Below are 24,052 nucleotides of genomic sequence, written 5' to 3' on the forward strand. Positions count from 1 at the left end.
TAAAGTGCTTCTTCTTTAATGAAACAAATCCCAAAGATGTACAGTCAGGCTCAAGTTGTGCAGTTCACAAGCATGGAGGAAACGGACAGACAAACAGAACGACAGCACTCAGACAGCCGTGCTAGCCCAGGACCAGGCTGGACTTGCCGCCGGGGGGGTTTCTCCGGGACGGCACCGGGGCCGGCGCCACCGGGCTGGGCACGGGGGCGGCGGGCACCGGCTTCTCCTCGCTCTGCCCCAGGCTGGCCTGCAAGTCTACGTCCACGTGTTCTATGGAGACAGAAGGAAAGGAAGGCTGACAACGGTTCCCGGGGAATCTGAAGGATCTAGGTTGGTTGGTTGGTTTTTTAGGAAGATTCAAAACATACCTAGCGACAGAAAGAAGCAAACCGCCACCCCAGCCACGTCCCCACCACCCAGAATGAACCGTGGTGTGTGTCCCCAGGCCCTGTTCTGTGTATGTCTTTCCTCAATTACACAAACAAGCAAGACATGAATATTGTAAATTAGAACATCGCAGATAAGCTCTAGATCCCTGACTCCTAATCCACCTCCACATGGGTCTCCTCGCCCTATGCCCAGAGGGTTTGTTTTATGCATATTTTACATCTAGCATGTAACATATACTGTTTTTCCTGTATTTAACATAAACAAGATCAACTTCCTTTTTTTTCGCTCCTTTGCAAATGTACCCATATTTATACACACGGTCATAATTCCCCTTGCTTAATTAAAGTGCTGTGTGTGTGTGTGTGTTGTGTGTGTTTATATATATCCAGTCTTCTACTGAGCAACCGGCCCAAGCATTGCAAACAGAACTGTAAAGCAGACACTACCCCGTACCTTCCCACGTGGCTGTGCCACGTCCCACCGCATCCCCCCGCCCCCCAAAGCAATGTGTGCCCTCCTGACACCTCTGCACACCCACCGCTTCCTAACCACCTGGCTTTAACATTTGCCGGGCTGATGGGAGGAACACGGTACTGCGTTCCTGTTTTGTGTTGCAAGTCCATGATTACTGGGCGAGGTTGATTTTAACTACACAGATGGCCAGTTGTACCATCAACATTTATGAACGAGTCCACCTTTCCTCTACTGGCTTGTAATAACACCTCCATTAACCAGGTCACTCCCATCTCTCATTAACTGGGCACTTTCCATATGAAAGTGTTTAGAATTAGTGTATTATTGTCCAATAGCCTGGATATTGCTTGATTGAATCACTGGCTGATTTGTGAAACTCCCAACAAGCACATATTCTTAACCAGGTAGTTTCCAAAATCAGAGACGTCACTGATTCAAAGTTAAGAGTAACTGCAAAAGAAAAAACTCAGTATTTTCTGTGAAAGGAAGTTCCTACGAAGAGTTTCATAGTGTTAAGGCATGTTAGATTTTTAATTTTTAAAGAAAATCCAGGTCTCATTTCATTCGGTGTTAGACCATATTCAGTTGAGTATTCTAACACCTGCCTTAGAATAATCACACACACAGGCACCTTTAGTAGCAGACATGGGAGAAAAGCTACCATAAACTTAGAAAAAAGTTTTCCAGTCTTCACCCAAGGATATGTTTTATTGGTTTTAGAGAGAGGTGAGAGAGAAACATCATCTATCAATTGCCTCCTGTATGCACCCCAACTGGGGATCGTACCCACAACTTAGGTATGTGCCCTGACCAGTGACAGAACTCACAACCTCTTGATGTACGGGATGATGCTCCAACCAGCGGAGCCACCCAGCCAAGTATTCCCTCCCAGTTTGGGAGTTCCAAAACCCTGGAAGCAGTGAAGCCGAAATATTGGTTATGCTATATACTATGTAGGAACTCCATATGGACGCATACTGGACCTCAATGAAAAGTTCTAATTTCGAAAAAAATATATATAGTTTCTCTAAGTTCTTCAAAGACTAAACATTAAAAGTTCATGTTCCTCGCCGAAACCAGTTTGGCTCAGTGGATAGAGCGTCGGTCTGCGGACTGAAAGGTCCCAGGTTCGATTCCGGTCAAGGGCATGTACATTGGTTGCGGGCACATCCCCGGTAGGGTGTGTGCAAGAGGCAGCTGGTCGATGTTTCTCTCTCATCGATGTTTCTAGCTCTCTGTCCCTCTCCTTTCCTCTCTGTAAAAAGTCAATAAAATATATTAACAAAACAAAAAAAGTTCATGTTCCTAAAACCACTTGTACCAAGTCTTTATTTAGCCTCCTGAAACGGAGAAGTCCCAGGGAGAAGTGGTCTGAGATCAGAAACACACCAAAATCTCCGATACAAGCTCCTGCTGCCTGTCCCATCACATTTGATGCATGTTTGGGACCTTCTGCAGAAGGAACATAATATGACACACATGCTCTACAGTACTGAACTCCAAGTGAAACTCTTCATAGGATCCTTTCCAAGGCGACAGCCCTTCCGGTTGTGAACGGAAGCTTGGGGAGAAAGGGTCGGTTACCCTTCAGTTCCTGTTGCTACACTCTTGTTGCGCAAGAAACAGGATCGCATGCATCACCATCAAGGACCCAAGTCCCACAATAAGTGTCCCTTATATAACCTAAGAAAATGTGTCCAGCCCTGACCGGTTTGGCTCAGTGGATAGAACGTCGGCCTTCGGACTGAAGGGTCCCAGGTTCAATTCCGGTCAAGGGCATGTACCTTGGTTGCGGGCACATCCCCAGTAGGGGGTGTGCAGGAGGCAGCTGATCGATGTTTCTCTCTCATCGATGTTTCTAACTATCTATCCCTCTCCCTTCCTCTCTGTAAAAATCAATAAAATATATTTTTTTAAAAAAGAAAATGTGTCCGATGTACTACAAATACAAACCCTCCAAAACCCATAGATGAAGACAGACAACGAACTCAGGCTGAGCCAACGTTATCCAGGCGAGCGGTCTCGTTCCTGATGCGAGGACACGGCTCCCCGCTGCACAGATCTCCCTGAATTCTCCACTGTCTGTGAGGCCAAGCAGCTAATGGGTACGTCTAAAGGACACAAAATTACCCTGCAGCTCCACCGTGGCAATTAATTCCCACAGAGTGATTCTTAGCTAAATCAAGCTCATTTCCACCCATCTTCTGTCTTTTATTATTAATAAAATGTTCTCTTTCACAACGAGGTAACAGCATACCAAAAGAAGAGAGAAGAAAATAAAGAACACCACATATGGAGACTAAACAACAGCAGGCCTTAATTTCCTCTTCGTTATACATTTCCAAAGTCCTCCCTGTGGCCGCTCCTGTATTTAATTGCTCAAAAGACGAAGGCAATTTTCCTTCTATCCAAACAAATCTGTTTTGTTTAAGCTGAGCGGAATAGCTTGGCTTTGAAGTAAACTTGGCAACAGCATTGGGGTTGACCTCTACTCCACCAGATGTGTCTGAGATCATTAGGCCCCTTGTCATTTTATGACAAATAAAGTAAAAGCAGCTATCAGGAACACAAAATGATCAGGTGGCAAAATGGATGACATTGAGAGAAAAAAGGAGGAAGGACTTGTCATGCTACACAATTCAATGAGCGATTTACCTGAAGAATCTGTAAGGAACTGAGCTGGGGTGGGGGGTTATTAATTATTCAGCAGGACAAATGACACATCCTCTCATAACTTCCTCAGGGTTTTCATATATTCTCCAGGCTCCCCAAATCCCTAATTATATTCATTGGCCAAAATTAGTGAGTCAAGATTGTGGCTAAATAAGGTCTAACAGTGCAAGCATTTCAGAATTACAAAAAGCAGTGGAATCGAAAAGCCTAGAAGATATTTTACCTGCAGAACAGTCTTTTCAAATGGAACAAATTAGACCTGAACAAAAAACAAACCCATCCTCAGCCAGTGCAAAGGGAATGTGTCCAATGAGCATGCGCCTGGGTTATGCTCACAGAGGTTCAGAAGAGCTCTCCCCACCCCGTGGAGAAACACAGTGTGAGCATCGACCTCTGGACCAGATCATGGTTCGATTCCCAGGCAGGGCACGTGCCTGGGTTGTGGGCTCGATCCCCTGTGTGGGGAGTGCAGGAGGCAGCCGATCAATGATTCTCTTATCATTGATGTTTCTCTCTCTCTCTTCCTTCCTTCCTCTCTGAAATCATTAAAAATATTTTTTTTAAAAAGAAGAAAAGAAAAGAAACAATGTTTGAGAGGGGATAGAAGAGGAATGTGGCTCTTAAACATCTGATTCCCTGGGAGGCTGCAGCACAGAACGTGGTGGCAGGAAGAGGCCGTGAGGAAGCCAAGTCCGGACCAGAGGGCCTGATAGCTGCATTCCAGAGTCCGTTTTTACCCGCTGCCGCCGCCTGGTGAGTGTCAACTCCGCATCACGCTTGTCAGGACTTCTCTGGCACTTGTGAAGGAAATGCCAATAAAGACTTCACAGATTAAAATAATTAAATGGCAATAGCTCATTTCCACGGGGATGGAAATTTACATCTGCCCCCTAAATCATCATTTATAAGATCACCGGGTTACCATTGTCTCGATAAATAAGCACCTTAGTATATATATTAAAAAAAAAAAATCAAACAAACTTTGTAAGCTCAATGCCTTGGGCCAAGCTTGCATGGCCAGAGCCATTTACTAAAAAGCTCTCATTAAGTGTAACAAATACCAGCCTGACTAATGTACACATATTTGCAAAGGATTTGGGTTTTTTAATCCTTTCGCACACACTTCTAGCATTGCTCTCCCTGCTGGCCGTACCAAATGTGGCCGTTTGCTAACTTTCCTGTGTCGTTTTTCTTTCCTCCACCCAGAGTGTGCTGGCACTCGGGCAAAGCTAGATTGCAGTCCCAACCTCTTTCCCAAGACATGATTTGAATCAAAATTCCAATCGATTCTTTCATTGATTTTAGAGAGGAAGGGGGAGAGAGAAACATCAATCGGTCACCTCCAGTACATGCCCCAACCTGGGATGGGACCCGCAACCCAGGCACGTGCCCCGACTGGGAATCCACCTGCAACCTTTCCGTATACGAGACCAACTGAGCCCCTTGGCCAGGGCGCCAATCGATTCTAAAACCATTTACAGAACCAGAAATGTGGGCTGCGGAAGTACTCACCATGAATGTCACCTTCTCCCTGCAAAAGAAAAGAGATTAAAATTTTACTCCGGATTTTAATTTTGCAACATGCAAATAAAGCAGTCACAGTTCGGAGAGACTACTATGTCTTTGAAATCAAGTGTTTTCATTTTGATGCGGTCAAGGTCAGGGTCAGGCTGCCTCACAACAAGTAACCTTTATTCAACCAGGGACAATGCTGGACAAATTGCCCCGGTGCCAGTAACACTCCCAAAATTTAACCTTAACATCTAACCAATATCACCCCAATAAACTAAAAATAATTTATTTTTTAAATCTTAACATCTATACTGATGTCTAATATCAATTAGCATTTCAGAGGCTCCTTTATCAGAATGGGAAACTGGTGAGTCTGTCCTTCCATTCCCCCCCTTTCTTCTGACCTAGGGGTTGGCAGGCATCTAACAATTCCAAACCCCCTCCCACGGGCCTCCCACACTTGGGTGGCTGGGGCTCTGGGGCGGTGCTATAGTCCTCGAGTTCCGCTCAAAACAACTGGACGTTGAACGTTTGCCAACAGTCCTTGAACTCAGAGATACCGCCATGCCTGAGACACACAGGAAGTGAGTGCGCTGTGATTCACAAGCCCTGAAAATCAACACGAGGGTGAGACCAATGCTAACGGCTGAGGAGACCTCAGAACGGCAAGGTCACGCTTATTCACTTTCTGACTTCCCTCTCTTTAGTTGTCAATCATCCGTCACCAATCCTGCCCAGTCCCTTTCCCAACAACCTCTATGGGAAACGCCAGGGGAAGAACGGAAGCTCTTAGCACGCCAGGGGGATCTGATTTCTGAACAGAAACCGCCTCGAAGCCTGTCCTCCCCCCCGACTGCCACACTGACCTTCAGGTCTAGGAAGTCTCCAGCGCTGGCTTCCGAGGAGTTCCTTCTCTGGGGTCCAGACGACTCAGGGTCTTCTCTGCCACCACTGCACTTGGCCCCTGAAGCAAAGGACACTTTCTTGAGGAACGTAATAGGAAGGCCTAGGCTAAGCCTTTCCTAGCGAGATAGTGTACGTTAGTCTCAGATGACAAAAGGAGCAAAAAGCTGAGGGAAGGTAGGTGACGGCTTAAAGTGTTGACAGAGGGACTGAATAACCCTGTCCGAGGTCACTCCTTGTCCTGATCCATCCCATAAGCTCTCAGTACTTCCCGAGACTTGGTCCTAGTCTTTGCCCCAATGGGGAGCTCTAACTGCGGTTTCTCTCTTTCAGATAAAAGCTAGATTTGGCTCACAAGCCCTGTGACAGCTGCGGCTTCACGCTGGGTCCTCCCCTTGACCGGCAATCAGTCCTGAGCCATACCTGCCGCCTTGGCCCACGAAGGGGGGTTTTCCTCGGGGGTCCCAAAGATGCTGGAGGCCATTTTGTTCTTCCTCACGGGCTGCTCTGTGGGCTCATCAAAGCCTAATGAGAAGTTGGAGCCGCCACCTGGAGGCCGCAAAACCCTAGGAATAACGGAAAAACAGAACTGTCAAGCCACACCAACACCAGCGCATTGCTTGGCAAAAATGCGGTCAGGCACCTTTCCCCCTTGTCCAGTCATTCCCCTTCCCTCCCACAAAAGAAAGTTGCTAATGGGGACGAGGAATTGATTCCCTGGGGCATAAACTCAACACTGGGTGTTAAGACCAAAAAGGCAGCTTTATAATACCTGTAGGAAGGTGTCTGTCACCCAATAGCCCAGAAGTCATCACAAACAATAGCCTGGCTGGCGGCTCCTTTTAGGAAATGGCGAGGGACCCAAGGGACGTCGCCTCCTGGGCTTAGCTGGATATACGGGGGGTGGCAAAAGTGGGTGTACAGTGGTGAGTATGCAAAACAGCTTAGTCTTATATCTGTATTATTATTATTGTATTATTTTCCATACAAACTGTAAACCTACTTTTGCCCTACCCTATATGTACAAAGTTTAGAAGCACATCTTGTTACTTATTTTTTCCATTTTTATTTTCAACGAAATAAAAAATGGAAGAATATACCTATTAAAAGTTAACCAGGCCAATTTAGAAGGCCAAGCAAAGGTAATAATGAACCGTCTCTCCTCTCTCAGCATCACAGGCGAGCCCTGTTTATATACGTGGGCCTCACTGCCGTCACTGGTAAACACAGGTGACTAGGCACAGGGAGAGCCCATAAGAGGCATCAAGTGTAAGATTCACAGGCATGTTCTATGCGCATGCACCTTCGGGCACCACCTCCAGGTTTTTGTTCAACAACGAATATAGTACTTTCACGTTTCCAAGTCTTCCTGCCACAGGCTGACCAACCTGTCCCCTCCCTAGAAAAACTCAAAAGCACAGAAAACGGAGAAGGTTTTATGGAAAGATTTTCTAACCACTAATTCAATTCCTCTATTAGAGATAGGAGAGGTCTGGTTTCTATTTCTTCTTAAGTCAGTTTGAATAAGAAACAATTTTCTAGGAATATGTCCATTTCATCCAAGTTTACAAATACGGTTGTCATTAGTAAACTAAGCTCCTTAATTAGAAAATAAAAGAAAAATTAAACACTTAAGGTATAAATTCTCTTCTAAAAACCCCACTAAAGGCATTCCCAAGGTTTGATTTTTTTTTTTTTTTTTAAACTACTGTTCCATTCTAAATGTTTTAGCATGTCCATTATTTTCTTCCTTGGACCATAACATTATTTAGAAGTGCATTTGTAAGTTTCCAAATATAGGGATCTTTATAGTTTATTGATTTCTAGCTTTTAATTATAATACAGACAGACAACAGTTTTATGACATGAACCCTTTGAAATTTGATGAAATGTGCCTTATGGCTTAATAGGTGATCAATTTTGTAAATCTCTCTATATATGCTTGAAAAGAGTGTATTTGCCAATGTTCTCTATGTCCACTAGATCAAGCTTGTTAATGGAGTTGTTCAAATGTACTAATTAAATGTTTTATCACTTAATGAGAGAACCTGATGTGTTTTTCCCAGAGTTCTGTCACGATAAAGCGTTCTCTCTCAAAAAGACGGCCACCGGAGTATTTGAGATCAGTGGGGGAACTGCGGTGAGTTAACTGGCCAGTCATTTTGATGAAACAAAATATATACACCCCTAACTCACTTCATTGACCAAAAAGTTCCAGCTAAGCCAAATATTTCCATTTAAAGACTAAAACAGCCCTAGCCGCTGTGGCTCAGTGGATAGAGCGTTGGCCTTCGGACTAAAGGGTCACAGGTTTGATTCCGGTCAAGGGCACATGCCTGGGTTGTGGGCTCGAGTGGGGAGCGTGCGGGAGGCAGCCGATCCATGATTCTCATCATTGATGTTTCCATCTTTCTCTCCCTCTCCCTTCCTCTCTGAAACCAATAAAAATATATATTTTTTAAAAGACTAAAACAAAAATACTGGAAGAAAATAAGTACGGATGTGTCCTCGTCTTGAAGAAAAGGGCGTTCTTTCTTAGCACAAGATGAAAGCCAGAGATCAGGAGATGGACAGATTAAACTCGGCAAAAAGACACACGTTTGACAAAGGATAATATCGCTCATATAATGCAGTGCTCTTAAAAAACTATTTTAAAAAAATGACAAAAAAACTGACAAACGGTACTAATATCCAATTAAAAAATATGGATAGCCCTAAATATTAAAAATTCAACCTCATTAGCAAATAAAACTTAAAACAAGATGATAGTTGGGAGCATTTGAGATCTTGCTCCCCTGCATATCTTGTTAGTTTGGTTCAAATAAACTCTTTAAAACACACACACACACACACACACACACACACACACCAAGATGACAGTTTTGTGGGGTTTTCTGCTTATTAGACTAGTGAAGATGGAAAATAAATGCCAATTCCCAGCATGAATTTGTACCAACTTTCTAAAGAACATTTTGATATGTGTATCAATTGTTTAAGTTTACATTTTATATGAATCAGCATTTCTACTTCCAGAAATTATCCTAAGGAGATAAGCATACATATGTACAAGGATACCCCTATAAACAGGTGAATCTGGGAAAAGTTGGAAATACCCTAATTATCCAATAGTAGGTTAGGTATCAAAGTCTGTCCATATAACAGAAAGCTATACACATTACAGTGAGATTTCCATTTAGGGGATACAAAAAGTTACCCAAAACCCAGTGAATAAAAAAGGTTAGAGAACAAATATAAACCCAATTACATCCTATATAATATCCTATATAATAAAAGACTAATATGCAAATAGACCGGAGGAAGGACCGGTCGCTATGACACGCACTGACCACCAGGGGGCAGATGCTCACTGCAGGAGCTGCCCCCTGGTGGTCAGTGCGCTCCCACAGCGGGAGTGCCACTCAGCCAGAAGCCCTGAGCCGGGCAGGCTCCTGCCCCCTTGGCTGTAGGGGGCACCCTGGCCTCAGCTCCCTTACACTGCCCCTTCCTGCCCAAGGGGCATGCTCTCCTGCCCTGTCCTGTGTCCTTTCCCACCGGCTCCCCTGTGCTGTCTTAGTCCTGCCACCCACACGCCAGAGGCAAGGTCTGGGTAGGCCTAGGCAGGACTGAAGGAAAGCAGACAAACTCCGCCAACTCCCAGTGTGGCCTCCTCTCCGAACCGCCCTCTTCGCCAAGCCAGTCAGGCCACTTTCTTCACTGTCCCCCAAACAGTTCCGGCTTACCTCCACCCCATACTTTCTCCTACCAGTGCCCTCTCCGCCCTTCCCTCAGTGACTCTTTTCTTTTTATTGATTTTGAGAGAGAGAGGAAGGGAGGAGGATAGAGAGATAGAAACCTCTATGGCTGCCTCCTGTAGGCCCCCAACTGGGGATCGAGCCCCCAATCCGGGCATGTGCCCTGACTGGAATGGAACCATGACCTCTGGGTTCCTGGGTCTATGCTAACCACTGAGCAACACTGGCCAGGCCCCCTCAGTGACTCTTAAACCTTCACCTCCTCCATGCTCTCAAAGAGTAACAGGTGGAACCCGAGGTAAAAACACTAGAGATCCTGTGTGTGAAAGGGCCAGAGAGGAGGGATTTTTGGCTTGCGGGTCCGCAGTCTGGCACTATGGGCCTTCATCACATGGCACGAAGCAGCCGCAGACAACGTGAGAATGAATGAGTGTGGCCGCGCGCCAATAAACCTTCACTTACGGACACGGAAATTTGATTTTCATGTCATTTTCACAAGTCATGAACTATTCTTCTTGCTTTTTTTTTCCCCAACCACTTATAAATGCCAAGATCTGAGGCCAGCTGGGTTTGGCCCTCAGGTGGTAATTTGCTGGGCTCTGCTCTATCCCAGCGATTTGCAGCTGGTGTCCCGGCAAGAATTTTTAAAACATGCAATACCTGACTATTCAGTCAGGGGCCCTGACCTCTTTTCCCTTAGATTCCCAAACAAAAAATGGCAACAACCAACACAATAGCCATCCGGTATGAATGAATCAAAATTATATCTATTTTTTTTGTCAGATCGGCAAAAAATATATTTTTTGGTGTGCTGAATTTCAGTAATTCGTTTATGTGTGCCATGAGATTCAAAAGTATGAAAAATCCCTGTCTATCCAGTTCAACAGCCTCTTTTTTATGTGTGCCCTGACCAGGGATCAAAACTGTAACCTTGGCATATCGTATCAGGATCACACTCCAACCAACTGAGCTACCAGCCAGGATTCAGCCTAATTTTTAAGGGAGCCAGTCAGGCCCTGAGAAGTTCCAAATAAATTGCCCAACATTAGTTAACTGACACAGACAGGACCGAAACCCAAATCCCCAGTTCCTGGCACTGATACAGGGGACCACACAAGGCCATTTTTCTCTTTACACTACAAACCCACATAGTTGGTACTCTGATTAGTTTTCTTGCTTCCTAATCTTAAACTGTCTTATAATTCTTACGTAGTCCTCTAGTGTCCTACCCTGAATCTGATATTTGTGTCTGTCCATAGTAAAATTCAGTACCCAATTTACACTAAATAAAAAGCCTATATAATAAGGCTAATATGCAAATTGTCCCCTCGGGAGTTCGACCGGGAGTTGGATCGCTCACTATGACATGTGCTGACCACCAGGGGGCGGGGCAGAATATGGCAGGCGACCAGCAGCAGTGTCGGGGCGCTGAGGGAGCGAAGGAAGGAGGAGGCAGGGAGGTGGGGAACCTGATCGCCCTGATCGCTGGCCAGGCCTCGGGACCCTACCCATGCACGAATTTTGTGCACCGAGCCTCTAGTGTCATTATATTGCCCTTCGGGGGTGTGGGGGGGAGAGATCCATTGTGTTCTCTTATTAACATGTCAAACATTTAAAACCTCACTGGTTTGTGGGTGTTTTTTTAAATATCCACTTAAATTATGTGTGTTCAGGCATACATTTTATAAAGATGATAATTTTAGGTTGGTATAAATGGTTTAAGTAATAATTAAAGGTATAAATTCTAAATACGCTTTTCTCTCATGTTAAAGTTTGAAGTGACTAGGTTTTCAACATTTGTACCCCAAAAGTTAACTTGCTTCATTGTCTTCCCCCTTCATTCCCTAGAGATTAGTGATTTTTTTTTCCTTACCATCATAATTAAACCCTTATGAATTTTTAGCCAGATGAAAATCTTCAAAACCTTAACGGGCTGGGAAATATTTTTTGGCCTTGAAAAAAAAAAAAAAGACACTAGTACCCAAACACCAGCTTAAAAAAAAAAAAAAAAAGTCAAAGCTCTGACCATTTCAACTTTGTAAAGGTCCATGTTCCTGCTAGAACAGCAGGTAGTACCTACTCCGATGACGTCAGTGTTGTGGAGCCCATTTGTAACAGCCAGACATCCCCAAACAAAGGATTTGAATCATAAGACGGAAATTATATCAATTTTACTTCTTCAGGCCCTACTACTCCTTCTGAGCGACACACATGATAACTAAATCGGGATTACATATTTGAGACTCAACAAAAATGTCTCCACGTACTGCAGATAGCAATGTTTTAAAAATTACTTTTTCTTTCTTCTCTCTTAAAATCCTAGACTTCCCATATGGTCTTTGCAGATCATTTCCTAACGAGAATAAATGTATCACACGTTTAGGGGGCCGGGAGGATGTTACTGGAGGAAAGAAGTTGAGGAGCATTAGCTGAGATGATGGAAGGAGGAAAGGTAGGAAGTAAATAAAAGGACAATGCTACCGTCCTGAGATCACAACACTGGAGAGAAACTGATGACAAAAGGTGAATTAAAACACTTACTGTGCGGAACCAAAACTCATTTCCGTCTGACATTTCAAGTATACATATCAAAAAGCCAGTGTGAGGATGCATTTGACCAGGTTACCTAAATTCTTTATGAAGCACTAAACCGAACTCAACCCCAAAGGATAAAACCTCAGATTTTTTTTACACATTAGCATTCCAACCACTACATTCTGACCCACAGAAAGTTGACCCCGTGGCACAAACGGAAAAACCAAGGTTCAATCTGTTCCAGTGTCCTCTGAAAAAAATGATCTCATTGGAAGGATGACAACAGAAGAGGGAGTGACCCTCGTCGGTATTTTGTGTATTACCCACGCTCCCCCATCCTCCCAGGAACCACTCATTCAGTTTTTAAAAATCTGTCCCGTTTTTTTTACACCGCGAAAGGGAAAGGAATGAATTACAAAGGAATGGCATTTCCAAAGCTCCCTCCTAAGGCTCACTGCTGAGGCCTGCTTTTGTCCCCAAGTTCTCCAACCCCCGAGACACTGCTCCTTCACGGCTGTCTCCTTAGCCCCACAAAATGGCTCCCTTTTGTGCCACTTGCTCAGGACCCCAAGGCTGGCCACACAGGACGGCAGATCACCATCGATGAAGAATAGACGCCGAGAAAAAGGGGAGTCAGTCCGAGCGTCCTCCAAGCCTTGAGCAAGGATCCCAGAGATGCCCGTATCCCACCTTAGAGAGCAGCCCAGACAATGTGGGCATGTTCCACCGGACCCAAACCCTTCCGCCAAGTTGGGCAGCCGCTTGGAAAAGGGTCCCGGTCCAAACACGGCGCCCAGGGCCCCTTCCCCAAGCGCAGGGGCCTAAGTGGCCAGAAAGGCCCCGGCTGCCCAAGTGGAAAGAGTACACGGAAGAGACAATGGATGTCTCCGGCCCCGCCCAAGAACAGGAAACCTCCTCCGGCAAGGGAACTGGGGCCCGAGATGAACTCCTTTAACAAACGTCAAAGGCGTGGGTGCAAAGACCGAGGTCCGAAGGTTTGAGCACAGAAAAGCCACTCGGACTGCACACTCCCTCTCCCGTTCGGAGGTGGGCGCAGGAGGGGAGGGAGCAGGGGTCTTTCCTTTGTTAGCAGAAGGGAGGCACTTGGCAAGGGCTGACGGTTGGGTCCTGGAAAGGAAGGAGTTGGGGGTCGCGATGGCCATCCTGCCTGACCACCAATGCCACCTGCCAGACCGGCCCCAGTGGGTGGAAGCCCGCCAGACCCGCTCGCTGCGGCCGCGGAATCCGATCGCCTCGCCGATCGCACAGCCGCCACCTGCCCCGAGCAAGTGACAGGAGCGCGTGGCCCGGGGGTGAGACAATGGGGCCTGGACGAGACGCCCCGTAAACTGTATGGGCACCCGGAGGCTAAGACCACCGCCCTGGGAACGGGCTGGCCACGGTGAAAAGAGGAGTGCGCGAACCCTCTCGGTACATCCCAACTTACAACCCGCGGCGCTTTAAGGTCGAGTCCGGCCCTCCCGGCCCCTCGCTCCCGGGGAAGGAATGAATGAGAGGAGAGGGAGTCGGGCGGGGCAGCGTGCAGGGCTCGCGGGGAGACACAAAGGCGGGACTGGCAACTGAGCTCCGCCGCCTGGCCAGACGCAAGCGTGGCGCCCCCGGGCACGTTACCGCCAACGACCCGCAGCTCGGCCCGCGTGGCCCCGCTGGGCAGCGGCCCTCCTGACCCCGAGTCCCGCGTGGCGCGGACCCGCCGCCTCACCTGGAGCTATTCCTGCTGTTGGGGTCGACGCCCTTGAAGGTGGTGGTGGTCGTCATGACGCCGAGGAGAGAGACAGGCTGGCGTGGTACCAGACAGTAGAAAGGATCCGGCCCGAGGGGCGCAGAGGAGCTCCCCACCCGACCGACAGCGACCACTGCAGAAGCCTCCGCCACCGCCTGTTGGGCCGGCTACCGCTTTTATAGGGCTCGTAAACCCCGCCCCCGCCCTTCCGGCATTGGCCGATTCAAATAGCTCTCTTCGTACCTATTGGTTCCCCGGAGTGCCAAGCATCGTGCTGCCTCACGATGGGCTGTGGTGGTCCAGGCTCAACCTAAACCCGCCCGCTTCCTGGTCAGGGAGGGTCTGGAGAAGTGCCCCCTCCCCCACCCTCAAATCTCGGAGATGATTGGACAAAGGACAAACCTGCCCCAGGCTTCGTCCGAGTAATGCTCGCTGTCACTTCAAAAAGTTACCTGACAAAGGAGAAAGCTCGCTCCGGGTAAGTTGGAACCCACAGTGCAGGGCAGATTTGTCGTTACCCTACACTTATTTGCCTTACTTATGGTGGGCTAGTTCGGGCATGCTCCTTAAGGGATGAAAATTACTACCCTACATCGACATTTATTGAGTACCTACTGTGTATCTCCTGTGGAAACCTGACAGTCCCAAGGCAGCAACATTGAGTCAGCAACAGAAAGCACGCCAAGATGATCCCTTTTAAAACGACTGGAAATTCTTTACATTTTAATGTTAATATTTAGCTGTCATGGGCGGTGCATGCACCAGACCAAAATTATAGTCGTTCTGACTTGAGGGTCTGTTCTAAGGCTGTTAATGCCTGGTGGCTGGGAATGGCCACATCCTTTGCTATCAAGACTATTCCAGAGCTCTGCAGCTGTTTGTACCCTTAAGTCATGACTCCTCCACCTGTCTGGGTAAATCTATCCCTGCAACAAATGCAGACACACTTGGAGGGCTTGGGAATGACTGCTTACAAAAACATAATAGGAACGCATGCATGTTTCCTCAAGGCAGATCTTTTTCAGTATTTCCATAAAATTGAACTACTTTCCTCTTTGCATAACCTCCTCCTTCCAGTTAGAAGTTTATACTATTGGTTAACCGCTTTTCCGGGCTTTCATAAAAAGCCAGAGATAAGTTCTTCTCTTCTAGAAGGCATGGATTTATGTGCTTACCACAAAAACTTGAAGCACACCACTTGTTTGGATTAAAATCTTTTCACTCTTAAAGGCTGGGCCTAAACTTCCAAAACTTTAATAATAATAAAAAAAAGCTAAAAAACAAAAAACCACCTTCAGATCCATCTAGCCAGTGAGCATGCAAGCCCTCCTCAAAAATCATGTAATTACTGCCCTGGCTGGTGTGGTTCAATTGGTTGGAGTGGTTACAGGTTCCACCCCAGGTCAGGGCAGGAGGCAGCTGATAGATGGGTGTTTCTCACATCAATGTTTCTCTCTCTAACAAAATAAGAATCATGTAGGTACAGACTAGGAGTTAGAGTATGGTGGTTGCTGGCTCAGGCTCTCATGGGAGAAATCTGGGTTTTAATCTCAACTTTTCTGAGCACGTTTCCTCATTCATAAAATAAGGATAAAATAGTATCTGGATTCCACAGAGCTGAGGTCTGAATTAAGTAATGATGTAAACTGCTTGGCCTGCCATATAAGAAGTCATCAAAGTGATGGCCATTTTTATTGACTTACTTGGAAAATCATCACATACTTTCTAACGATCTGAAATTTTTTGTATGTGAAATGAGGGGTTTGTACCTGACTCTTTAGGGTCCCTTTTAACCTACATTTTTGAATTTGTACTTGACTTGCCTTACTTCCTCCATCCCCTGCAGTCTAGTAGAAAACAGGTTGCTGTGGTCACACAGCACTGGGCTAGAAATCAAAAAGCCTGGGCTCTGAGTCTGCTCCCTCTCAATGTAACACTTCTAAGTACACTGGTACTCTCAAGCCCCGCTTCATCTATAGAATGGGGTTAAGAATTTTAAGAATGTTGTACTTAGTAAATGAAAGCTTTCTCTTAGAGGTGCCTCACACTGGCTACACATCAGAATAACCTATGAGCTTTTAAGAAATACAAATGAATGCCAGGCCCCATCCAACACCAACCAAACTGAAATTTCTGGGTGTCAGATTCAGTCATGGATATCTTTAAGTTAAACAGGTAATTCTCATATATAGCTTGGGCTGAGAACCTCTGCTTCAAGGATAAAACATAAATCCCAGGAGAACCCTTTTAATCTCCTCTGATTTATTAAAAAGAGTAAATTTAGTAAAACAGACATCAGATTAAGGCCATTTTAGGCAAGCCTGTTTGGCAGTCTACCTACCTTTTTGTACAACCCCAGGGTTCCAATTTTTTTTTAATATATTTTACTGATTTTTTTACAGAGAGGAAGGGAGAGGGATAGAGTTAGAAACATTGATGAGAGAGAAACATTGATCAGCTGCCTCCTGCACAACTCCCCACTGGGGATGTGCCTGCAACCAAGGTACATGCCCTTGACTGGAATCAAACCTGGGACCCTTCAGTCCGCAGGCCTACGCTCTATCCACTGAGCCAAACCGGTTAGGGCAGGGTTCCAATTTTAAAACCACTGCCATAAATAAATAAAACCACTGCCCTATATGTGCATGTCCATTTTCACCTACTTTTAAAATACAGTAAAGGGGAGAAGAACGAACAGTTGCCCACATGCTTTATAACTTTTCATATCTTTAAACAGTTAAGTACTCTTAAATTTACCTTAGTCCCATGCTGCCACTTCCTTACTATATTCAAAGTCCTAGTCATCCATTTGTAATTCAGTTCAGAAAGGTTAGTAAATCAGCTTTCCCAACAGATTTGAGTAAACCCAACATTCTCCTCAGAACACAATCTATTGTTCTGAATCAGGTGGCAAGAAATCTAGTATTTAAAACACGTCAGAAAAGTGTTTGAAGCCCTAATAATTTTCCTTTAATATGGACAGGAAAGCCATTGGTTTTTAATTTTGCTACTGGGTTATCTGGAGAGTTTTATTCAAGAATGCAATGCACAACCTACTCAAAATAACATGCAAGTTGTTTCTCACCACTTTGTGCCTCACCACTTTAGCTAAGGTCATAACTAAAAACAAAAACATGCACTAACAGAGCAACTCTGAGCTCTCAAGCACCTGTTTTTACCTTGCATGTTATCAGCTTTCCCATTACCACTGCAATGTGCTGAAGCCCCCGGCAGTTCAACCTGCCCCAATTTATTCCACAATGCCAGAGGGAGTGGGTAATACTCTCCCTAGATTCTGAAACTGGGTTTGAACCAAACTCTTTTATTTTTAAATATATTTTATTGATTTTTTACAGAGAGGAAGAGAGAAGGATAGAGTTAGAAACATCGATGAGAAACATCGATCAGCTGCCTCTTGCACACCCCCTACTGGGGATGTGCCCGCAACCAAGGTACATGCCCTTGACCGGAATCGAACCTGGGACCCTTCAGTCCGCAGGCCAACGCTCTATCCACTGAGCCAAACCAGTTTTGGCTGAACCAAACTCTTTGATCAGTGCATTTCACTGACATCGATACACACGTATTAGGTTGAACCATTTGAAACTGCAGATATTTGACTATTTTAGACCTACAAGAATAGCAACAGCTTAAGTTCACCCACAGTTTAATACGTACTCTTAATATTTTCTACCCTTCTGTTTCATTATTTAAAAACAAATGCTGGTCATGTGCTTTTGAATTTGGTTTAGTGACTGAATTAATGAATGGCCCACTGACAAGTATTTCTAACAAGCTTTATTTCTCAGCCTCAATATTGCAGTATACTTCATAAGCGTATCACTTACGTATGACTTAACCACACATATTTACACATAAGTTCTGCATCCATCACTCTTAAAGCCAAATTTAGTATGCATCTGTCCATTCTTTTCTTAGCCATATCCTCACCAAAAAAAGGAGGGTGGCAGATCAATGCCCACTGAGACAGCCTAAGTTCTCTTAAAACTCATTTGCCATTAAACAAATGCGTGAAGAGGTCTCAAATAATGGAAAATGGCTTTGTCATGTTCTTGCCTTCTCTTTATTCAAAGGTAAACAAAATGGTACATATACTCTACTAAGGTCTGACACACGCCCCTCAGATCCTTTTTAATCACTGAATTATAGAGGGAAAGCATAACTCATATTTCCCGATTTCTTCCTCTTTTCAGACTAAGAGCTGAATAAAATAAAACTATGTAGTTTAAGTTTGTCCTCTTTACTCAATTCCGATGTTATTTCTCTATTTAATAAAACAAACAAAAATGTCCCTAACCCATCTGTCCCGTGCTCCTAAAATGAATTCACCTCCTTAGCAAAAATAATAGCTAAAAGCCCAGCAGGTGTGGCTCAGTGGTTGAGTGTTAACCTATGAACCAGGAGGTCCGTTTGATTCCCAGGGGAGGGCACATGCCCAGGTTTCGGGCTCAATCCCCAGTGGGGAGCGTGCAGGAGGCAGTTGATCAATGATTCTCTCTATCTCTCTCTCTTCCTCCCTCTCTAAAATCATTATGTCCTCAGGTGAGGATTAAAAAAATATCCTGAGGAATATTTTTCCTTCAAGACTCACTAGGGCACTATTTAGTATTAAGCATTTATTAAAAAACTAATGAGACAAGAGACAAAGATCATATTCAGTTGTGTTTTTTTTAATAAATAGAAAGTTATTGGCCAGGTCTCTGATTTCTCATTTACATTAAGTGCAGGCCAACTGGTAGAGATTTAGGTATTCAGTCTATGGCAGAGCCCTTACTTCACATTGGATATAACAACTTTTTATTTTAATCCTCATCCAAGGATATATTTTTATTGATTTTTAGAGAGAGGAAGGGAAATATCAATGTTAAGAGAAACATCAATTAGTTGCCTCCAGCCCCAACTGGAATTGAACCCGAAATCTAGGTAGCCCTGACTGGGAATTGAATCTGCAACCTTTTGGTGTATGGAACAAAGCTCCAAGCAACTGAGCCACCCAGCCAGTGCTGAATAATAACTTTAATTTAGAGTTCAGTATGTGGGAGGCATTTTCTAGCTAAAACATATCTCATTTAATCTTCACCATAAGGTGATTAACTTAAGAGTTGTAAGGATGCCTCCCAGAATTGCTTCTCAATTCCACATGCTTTGGAAATACATTTCTGGGGGTAGGGCAGAAGCACTGGTATTTTTTAAAAGCTCACCCAGACGTTCTAATGAAAAACCAGGATCTCCAGAATCACTGTTAAAAGCAGCAGCAACCTAACTCAAAAATAACCCTCAGCAGCACAGGTGGCCCTCTCCAATATACTATACACCACCACCACCACCCCCCGCCCCCCCACCCACACAACACACACACACACACACGCACGTACACACACACACACAAGCACATATACACAAAGATCTTGGAAAAACTCCCTCAAATCCTGGGATTCCACTGTCCACTGACCTGCTGCTGTCACAATTCCCAATTGCACACTTTCACCCGTCTCCCAATTCTCCTCAAACTATTCCTTCCCATCTTCCATTCAATCTCATTAAATATGAGGGCAGCCAGAGTTTAGCTAAATTATAACAGTTAACCAAAATGGCAGCATAACTCCCATCACTTGAATGTCCTCTCCCAAACCAAAAAAATGCAAAAATTACTTTCAGTATTTTCAACTCAAACAATTCCACTTATTTTCGAAGTGATTTTTAAAAAGTACTCCACAAGTTTTTTCCATAGAATATTTGTTTTGGTAGCAACTTATGTGAAATGGTCAAGAGCAACAATCAAGAAAAGTCCATTTAAGAACACAAATAAGGCATATACACTGACCCAAATATCAATAAGCTACAACATACTATATTATTAAAGAGTGCCCTTTCCACACATTTCTCTCTGGCTCTTTTAATTGTACCAAGTTTTTCTACTATGAAGGAATTTAAAGTCTATCTTCTCGCAACAAGGCAAAAACTCACAGTATTAATTCTTCCAACTGAAGAAAACCCAATTCAAGACCCCTTCCACATTAAAGTTCTCGGATTTAAATTTCAATTTAACTTTAGTTTTTAGGACACCACAAAACTCCACTATTTAATAGTACCTAGATCAGTAAGTCAAGAGAAATGTACTTAACTGATCCCTTCTAAGAATTCTTGGGGGCAGGTTTCCCACCATCTCACAATATAAGTTGTAAAAATGGGTTGGTAGCAAAGTAAAAATGGATTCAAGATTAACGCATATACATAATAGAGCCAAAAATCTAGAGAATTGCTGATTCTGCGGAAGCTCATTCACTGTGGACATGGGGAATGTAAGAGATCATGCTGTAAGAGGTACAGTGAATTAAGTGAATGACGTGGCATTATTATAGCACATGGGGACTTGATCCAACAAGACCACATTGGTGGGTTAGCAGGGGTGGGAATTCCGTTTCTTGAGAACCAGTTTTAGAGAATTCAATTGGAATTAACAGGCAGTAGGAAACCTATCTCTAGTCCCAGTTTTATAACCATGTAGCTGTGTGACAACTCTCTGGATCAGTTTTCTCATCTCTAAAACAGGGGTTAGAATTAGATCATCTTTTATCTTTCCTGCTCAAATACTCTATTGGTTCTATAGCCGTGATCTTTCCCCATACATTTGAAGACAGTAATGACCTGTATATTTAATGCTAAAAGAAATATATGTAGATAAACATTTTCTGTCCCTCAACATCCTTAAATAAGAAACAGATTAGATTCTATTTTAGATTAGGGCATACTCATCAAAGTGAAAGCTAGAGAAGTTAAGTGACTTACCAGCAGTTAGCTAAACCAGAACCTTTTTTCTAGCTGCATTTACTAAGACCTCAGGTAATGGTTTACAGAAAAGAATGCTTGAGAGTAAATCCACACAGTATGACCTATTTTTTTTTTTTTTTTTTGCTAGTAAAGTTGCATTATTTGGGCCTAAACTTTTTGAACAAAGAGGAGGCTGGAACATCCGTTGATAGTCATTTTTATAACTTTGTTACTCTTTGTTTTGCATTAGTCTGTCAGAAATAAAAAGTTCTATTTCTTCCTTTAAATGTTACTTCTAGCAGGCCTATTGGTATCATGTTTTTTCCTAAACTTCAATTTTCTTATTTAATATCCTCAGAATAAAGAGAACAGCTCATTTTAAACAAGAAGTTTATTTAAACAACAAGACACTTGACTTGAAGGGAAAACTATCTAGGATTCATTTTTTTAGAGTAATTTATCCCTACTTAAAGACAGATTGCCCTACATGTAACAGCTACGTACAAAAAAGTTATAAAATTGTCCTTGGTTTTACAATGATAAATGAAAAACATTAAAATTCTCCAATCAAACAAGGTATGCAAGAATTTTTATGTTGTTCTTTTTTGTTAAACAGTGAGAGCAAAATAACTTACTGGAATATAAAGATAAGAGCTGAATGAGCATGCCACTAATGGAGAAAGGGGGTGTTTTCACAGAACCAGTATTTTTCCCCATCCCATCTCCATTTGATGTAGATCAAAACATACCATTGGCCATTTAGTTAAAAAAAAAAAATGCAAATGCTTGTGCACATACATCAGTTACTTTATGTACAATAAAGGAATGGGGAAGGGGAAAATGAAAGAATAGAGAAAACTATACTGTAGTAGTCAGATGTGTTGAAACCAAATTGCAGTTTTCTAATTGAGAATGTCTTCTTGGTCTGGAGGAACAGAGTTCTGGAGTAAAGTAGCAGGTTCCCTTTTTAGTAGACACCTCCTGTCTGCTGCTGGAACACATCAATTGTATCTTCATCCTCCATTTCCAACTAGCATAAAGGAAAAAAAGCCATTGGTAATTCAGCTCTTAAAATTTATAACTATCAGACCTAAATATCCTGAAAAACTGCACAAGTGTCACCCAATTCTAGTGTTGGTTATTTTAGACATCCCAGACACTAACTTAGTTAGCATCCCGGCCTTAGGTTTAAGTAATTTTTCACTTGGTATCCTTCTTTATTTTTATTTTTTTTAAATGTATTCTTATTGATTTTTTACAGAGAGGAAGGGAGAGGGATAGAGTTAGAAACATCGATGAGAGAGAGAGACATCGATCAGCTGCCTCCTGCACACCCCTCACTGGGGATGTGCCTGCAACCAAGGTACATGCCCTTGACAGGAATCGAACCTGAGCCAAACCAGTTAGGGCTGGTATCCTTTTTTAATGAAGATTATAGAGAACTTAGCTTTTAAGTTAAAAACTGAACATGTCTATGAGTTAAATCATCTCCTTTGAGTACTGAAAATAAGAGTGATGCGTGTAAAGGATCTCACTATGTTGTTTAGATGAGCAAGACTGGAAATAACCTAAGTATCATTAGAAACCCAAAGAAATACTATACATTCATAATGAAATACCACATAACTATTATTAAAGAATAAGCAGATTTACATGTGCAGAAGTAGAAATATCTCTAGAATACTAAAAACATTTATAAACTAGGCAACATTTGTGTTTTTAAGTGTGTGTGTGTGTGTGCGTGCGTGCGCGCGCATGAACGTATCCTTCCCTATGCATAAAACAGTGGTTGCCTATATGCAGTAAGGAAAGGGAACAGGCAAGAAGAAACTTGTGTTGTTGTGTTTTAAGTTAATTTCAACTTTAAAATGCTATTCACAAATTAAGTTTGCAAGTTTCACTATCCATACATTATACACAAAACCACCATGTTGGTAATAGGAAGGTTTTGGTACATATGGCAACACTGTAAACTGCAGGAGTGGGGAATCTTTTTTCTGCCAAGGGCCATTTGGATATTTATAACATCATTCTCAGGCCATACAAAATTATCAACTTAAAAATTAGCCTGCTATGTTTGGTCAGACATTTAATTAACTCACCCCTAATGCCTTGGCAGGGCCAGACCAAATGATTTCTCCAGTGTAGTTCCCCACCCCTGCTGTAAAGTAAGTAACCTTTGTAACAGTTTATTATGCTGACAATTACCCTTAAAAATTTCTTTTAAAAACTGGTAATTTTGCAAATAAAACAATCTTGAGCACCTAACGACAAGAAAGGCAACTGTTTCTAACAAAGTTCAAATATACTCAAAGTAGAGCTAAGGCATTAAAATATTAATAACTGAGTCTCAATTCCCTTTGTAAAAAGGCATAGCATTCAGTTATGAGAATTAAATGAGTTGAAGAAAGTATTTAACAGAATGATGGGCACCATAATTATACTGCTATTAAAACTGGCTGGTAAGATTTTCTGATTTATTACAGTTCTTCTATTTCATATTGGGAAAACAATTCTAAAACAAGTCAATTTCATTCTAAAATGAATTCAATTCGAAATTCATTTGAAGATTTTGTAATGCAGGACTGAACAAATCCTCACAGTTTAGTGTTTGCAGCTATCATGGTAGACCAGCCTTAGAACTATTTTCTGGTGGGGGGGTGAAGGCTTCATAAAACAGAAAATACATTCTAATCATCAGACTTTAGCTTAATGAATTATTTTTATTCTTTTAAAACCATCAACTCAGGTCCACCCAGGGATGCAAAAAAAGCAAACAGCAAAACCACAAAATCAAAAACACACACACATCCACACAGGTCTTCAGCCTATCTACTGAAACGAAACTATTGGCATTTTAAATTTTATAGTGAAACTTCAAATGCTTTTAAAAGATAAAAGCTTTTTCTCTTTCATCAAGAGAATTCAGCTCACCCTAGCCGGTTTGGTTCAGTGGATAGGACATCAGCCTGTGGACTGAAGGGTCCCGGGGTTCGATTTCGGTTAAGGGCACATGCCCAGGTTTTGGGCTCAATCCCCAGTAGGGGGGCGTGCAGGAGGCAGCTGATCAATGATTCTCTCTCATCACTGTTGTTTCTCTCTCTCTTCCTCTCTGAAATCAATAAAAAATATATATTTAAAAAGAGAATGCAGCTCCACCTTGTGGTTATGGACTATAATTGCTTCTTAGAGACTCACCAACGGAATTTCTTCAAAATCTTCTTCCCTCAAGTATAACTCATAGATATTTCAACTTTTTGAAGATTATCAAGGAAGC

At 43.2% G+C, this 24,052-nt stretch overlaps 2 protein-coding genes across 6 annotated transcripts in view; both read right to left on the reverse strand.

Moving 5' to 3' along the window:
* Positions 1 to 21,705, reverse strand: JPT1 (Jupiter microtubule associated homolog 1). 4 transcript variants are annotated; one of them, XM_054709060.1, is made up of 6 exons: positions 21,640 to 21,705; positions 6,725 to 6,840; positions 6,376 to 6,518; positions 5,916 to 6,013; positions 5,050 to 5,068; positions 1 to 270 (listed from the first exon to the last, which is right to left on the reverse strand). In XM_054709060.1, exons 3-6 carry the CDS (start codon positions 6,434 to 6,436, stop codon positions 122 to 124), a joined length of 327 nt encoding a protein of 108 aa, XP_054565035.1. In that variant the 5' UTR covers positions 6,437 to 6,518; positions 6,725 to 6,840; positions 21,640 to 21,705; the 3' UTR covers positions 1 to 121. The 4 variants fall into 4 exon arrangements, with proteins under 4 accessions (XP_054565035.1, XP_054565034.1, XP_008153299.2 ...); XM_054709059.1 differs by lacking the exon at positions 6,725 to 6,840; XM_008155077.3 differs by lacking the exons at positions 6,725 to 6,840; positions 21,640 to 21,705 and adding an exon at positions 13,963 to 14,158.
* The window catches only part of SUMO2 (small ubiquitin like modifier 2), an 11,352-nt gene continuing 8,861 nt past the window's right edge, over positions 21,562 to 24,052 (reverse strand). For both annotated transcript variants that reach the window (XM_008155076.3, XM_008155074.3), the window contains one exon: positions 21,562 to 21,805. In XM_008155076.3, coding sequence (XP_008153298.1) covers positions 21,743 to 21,805 — 63 coding nt within the window. In that variant the 3' untranslated portion in view covers positions 21,562 to 21,742. The remainder of the gene's footprint in view (positions 21,806 to 24,052) is intronic.

Source organism: Eptesicus fuscus, chromosome 20 (assembly GCF_027574615.1).
Source record: "Eptesicus fuscus isolate TK198812 chromosome 20, DD_ASM_mEF_20220401, whole genome shotgun sequence".
Classification (NCBI taxonomy): Eukaryota; Metazoa; Chordata; class Mammalia; order Chiroptera; family Vespertilionidae; genus Eptesicus; species Eptesicus fuscus.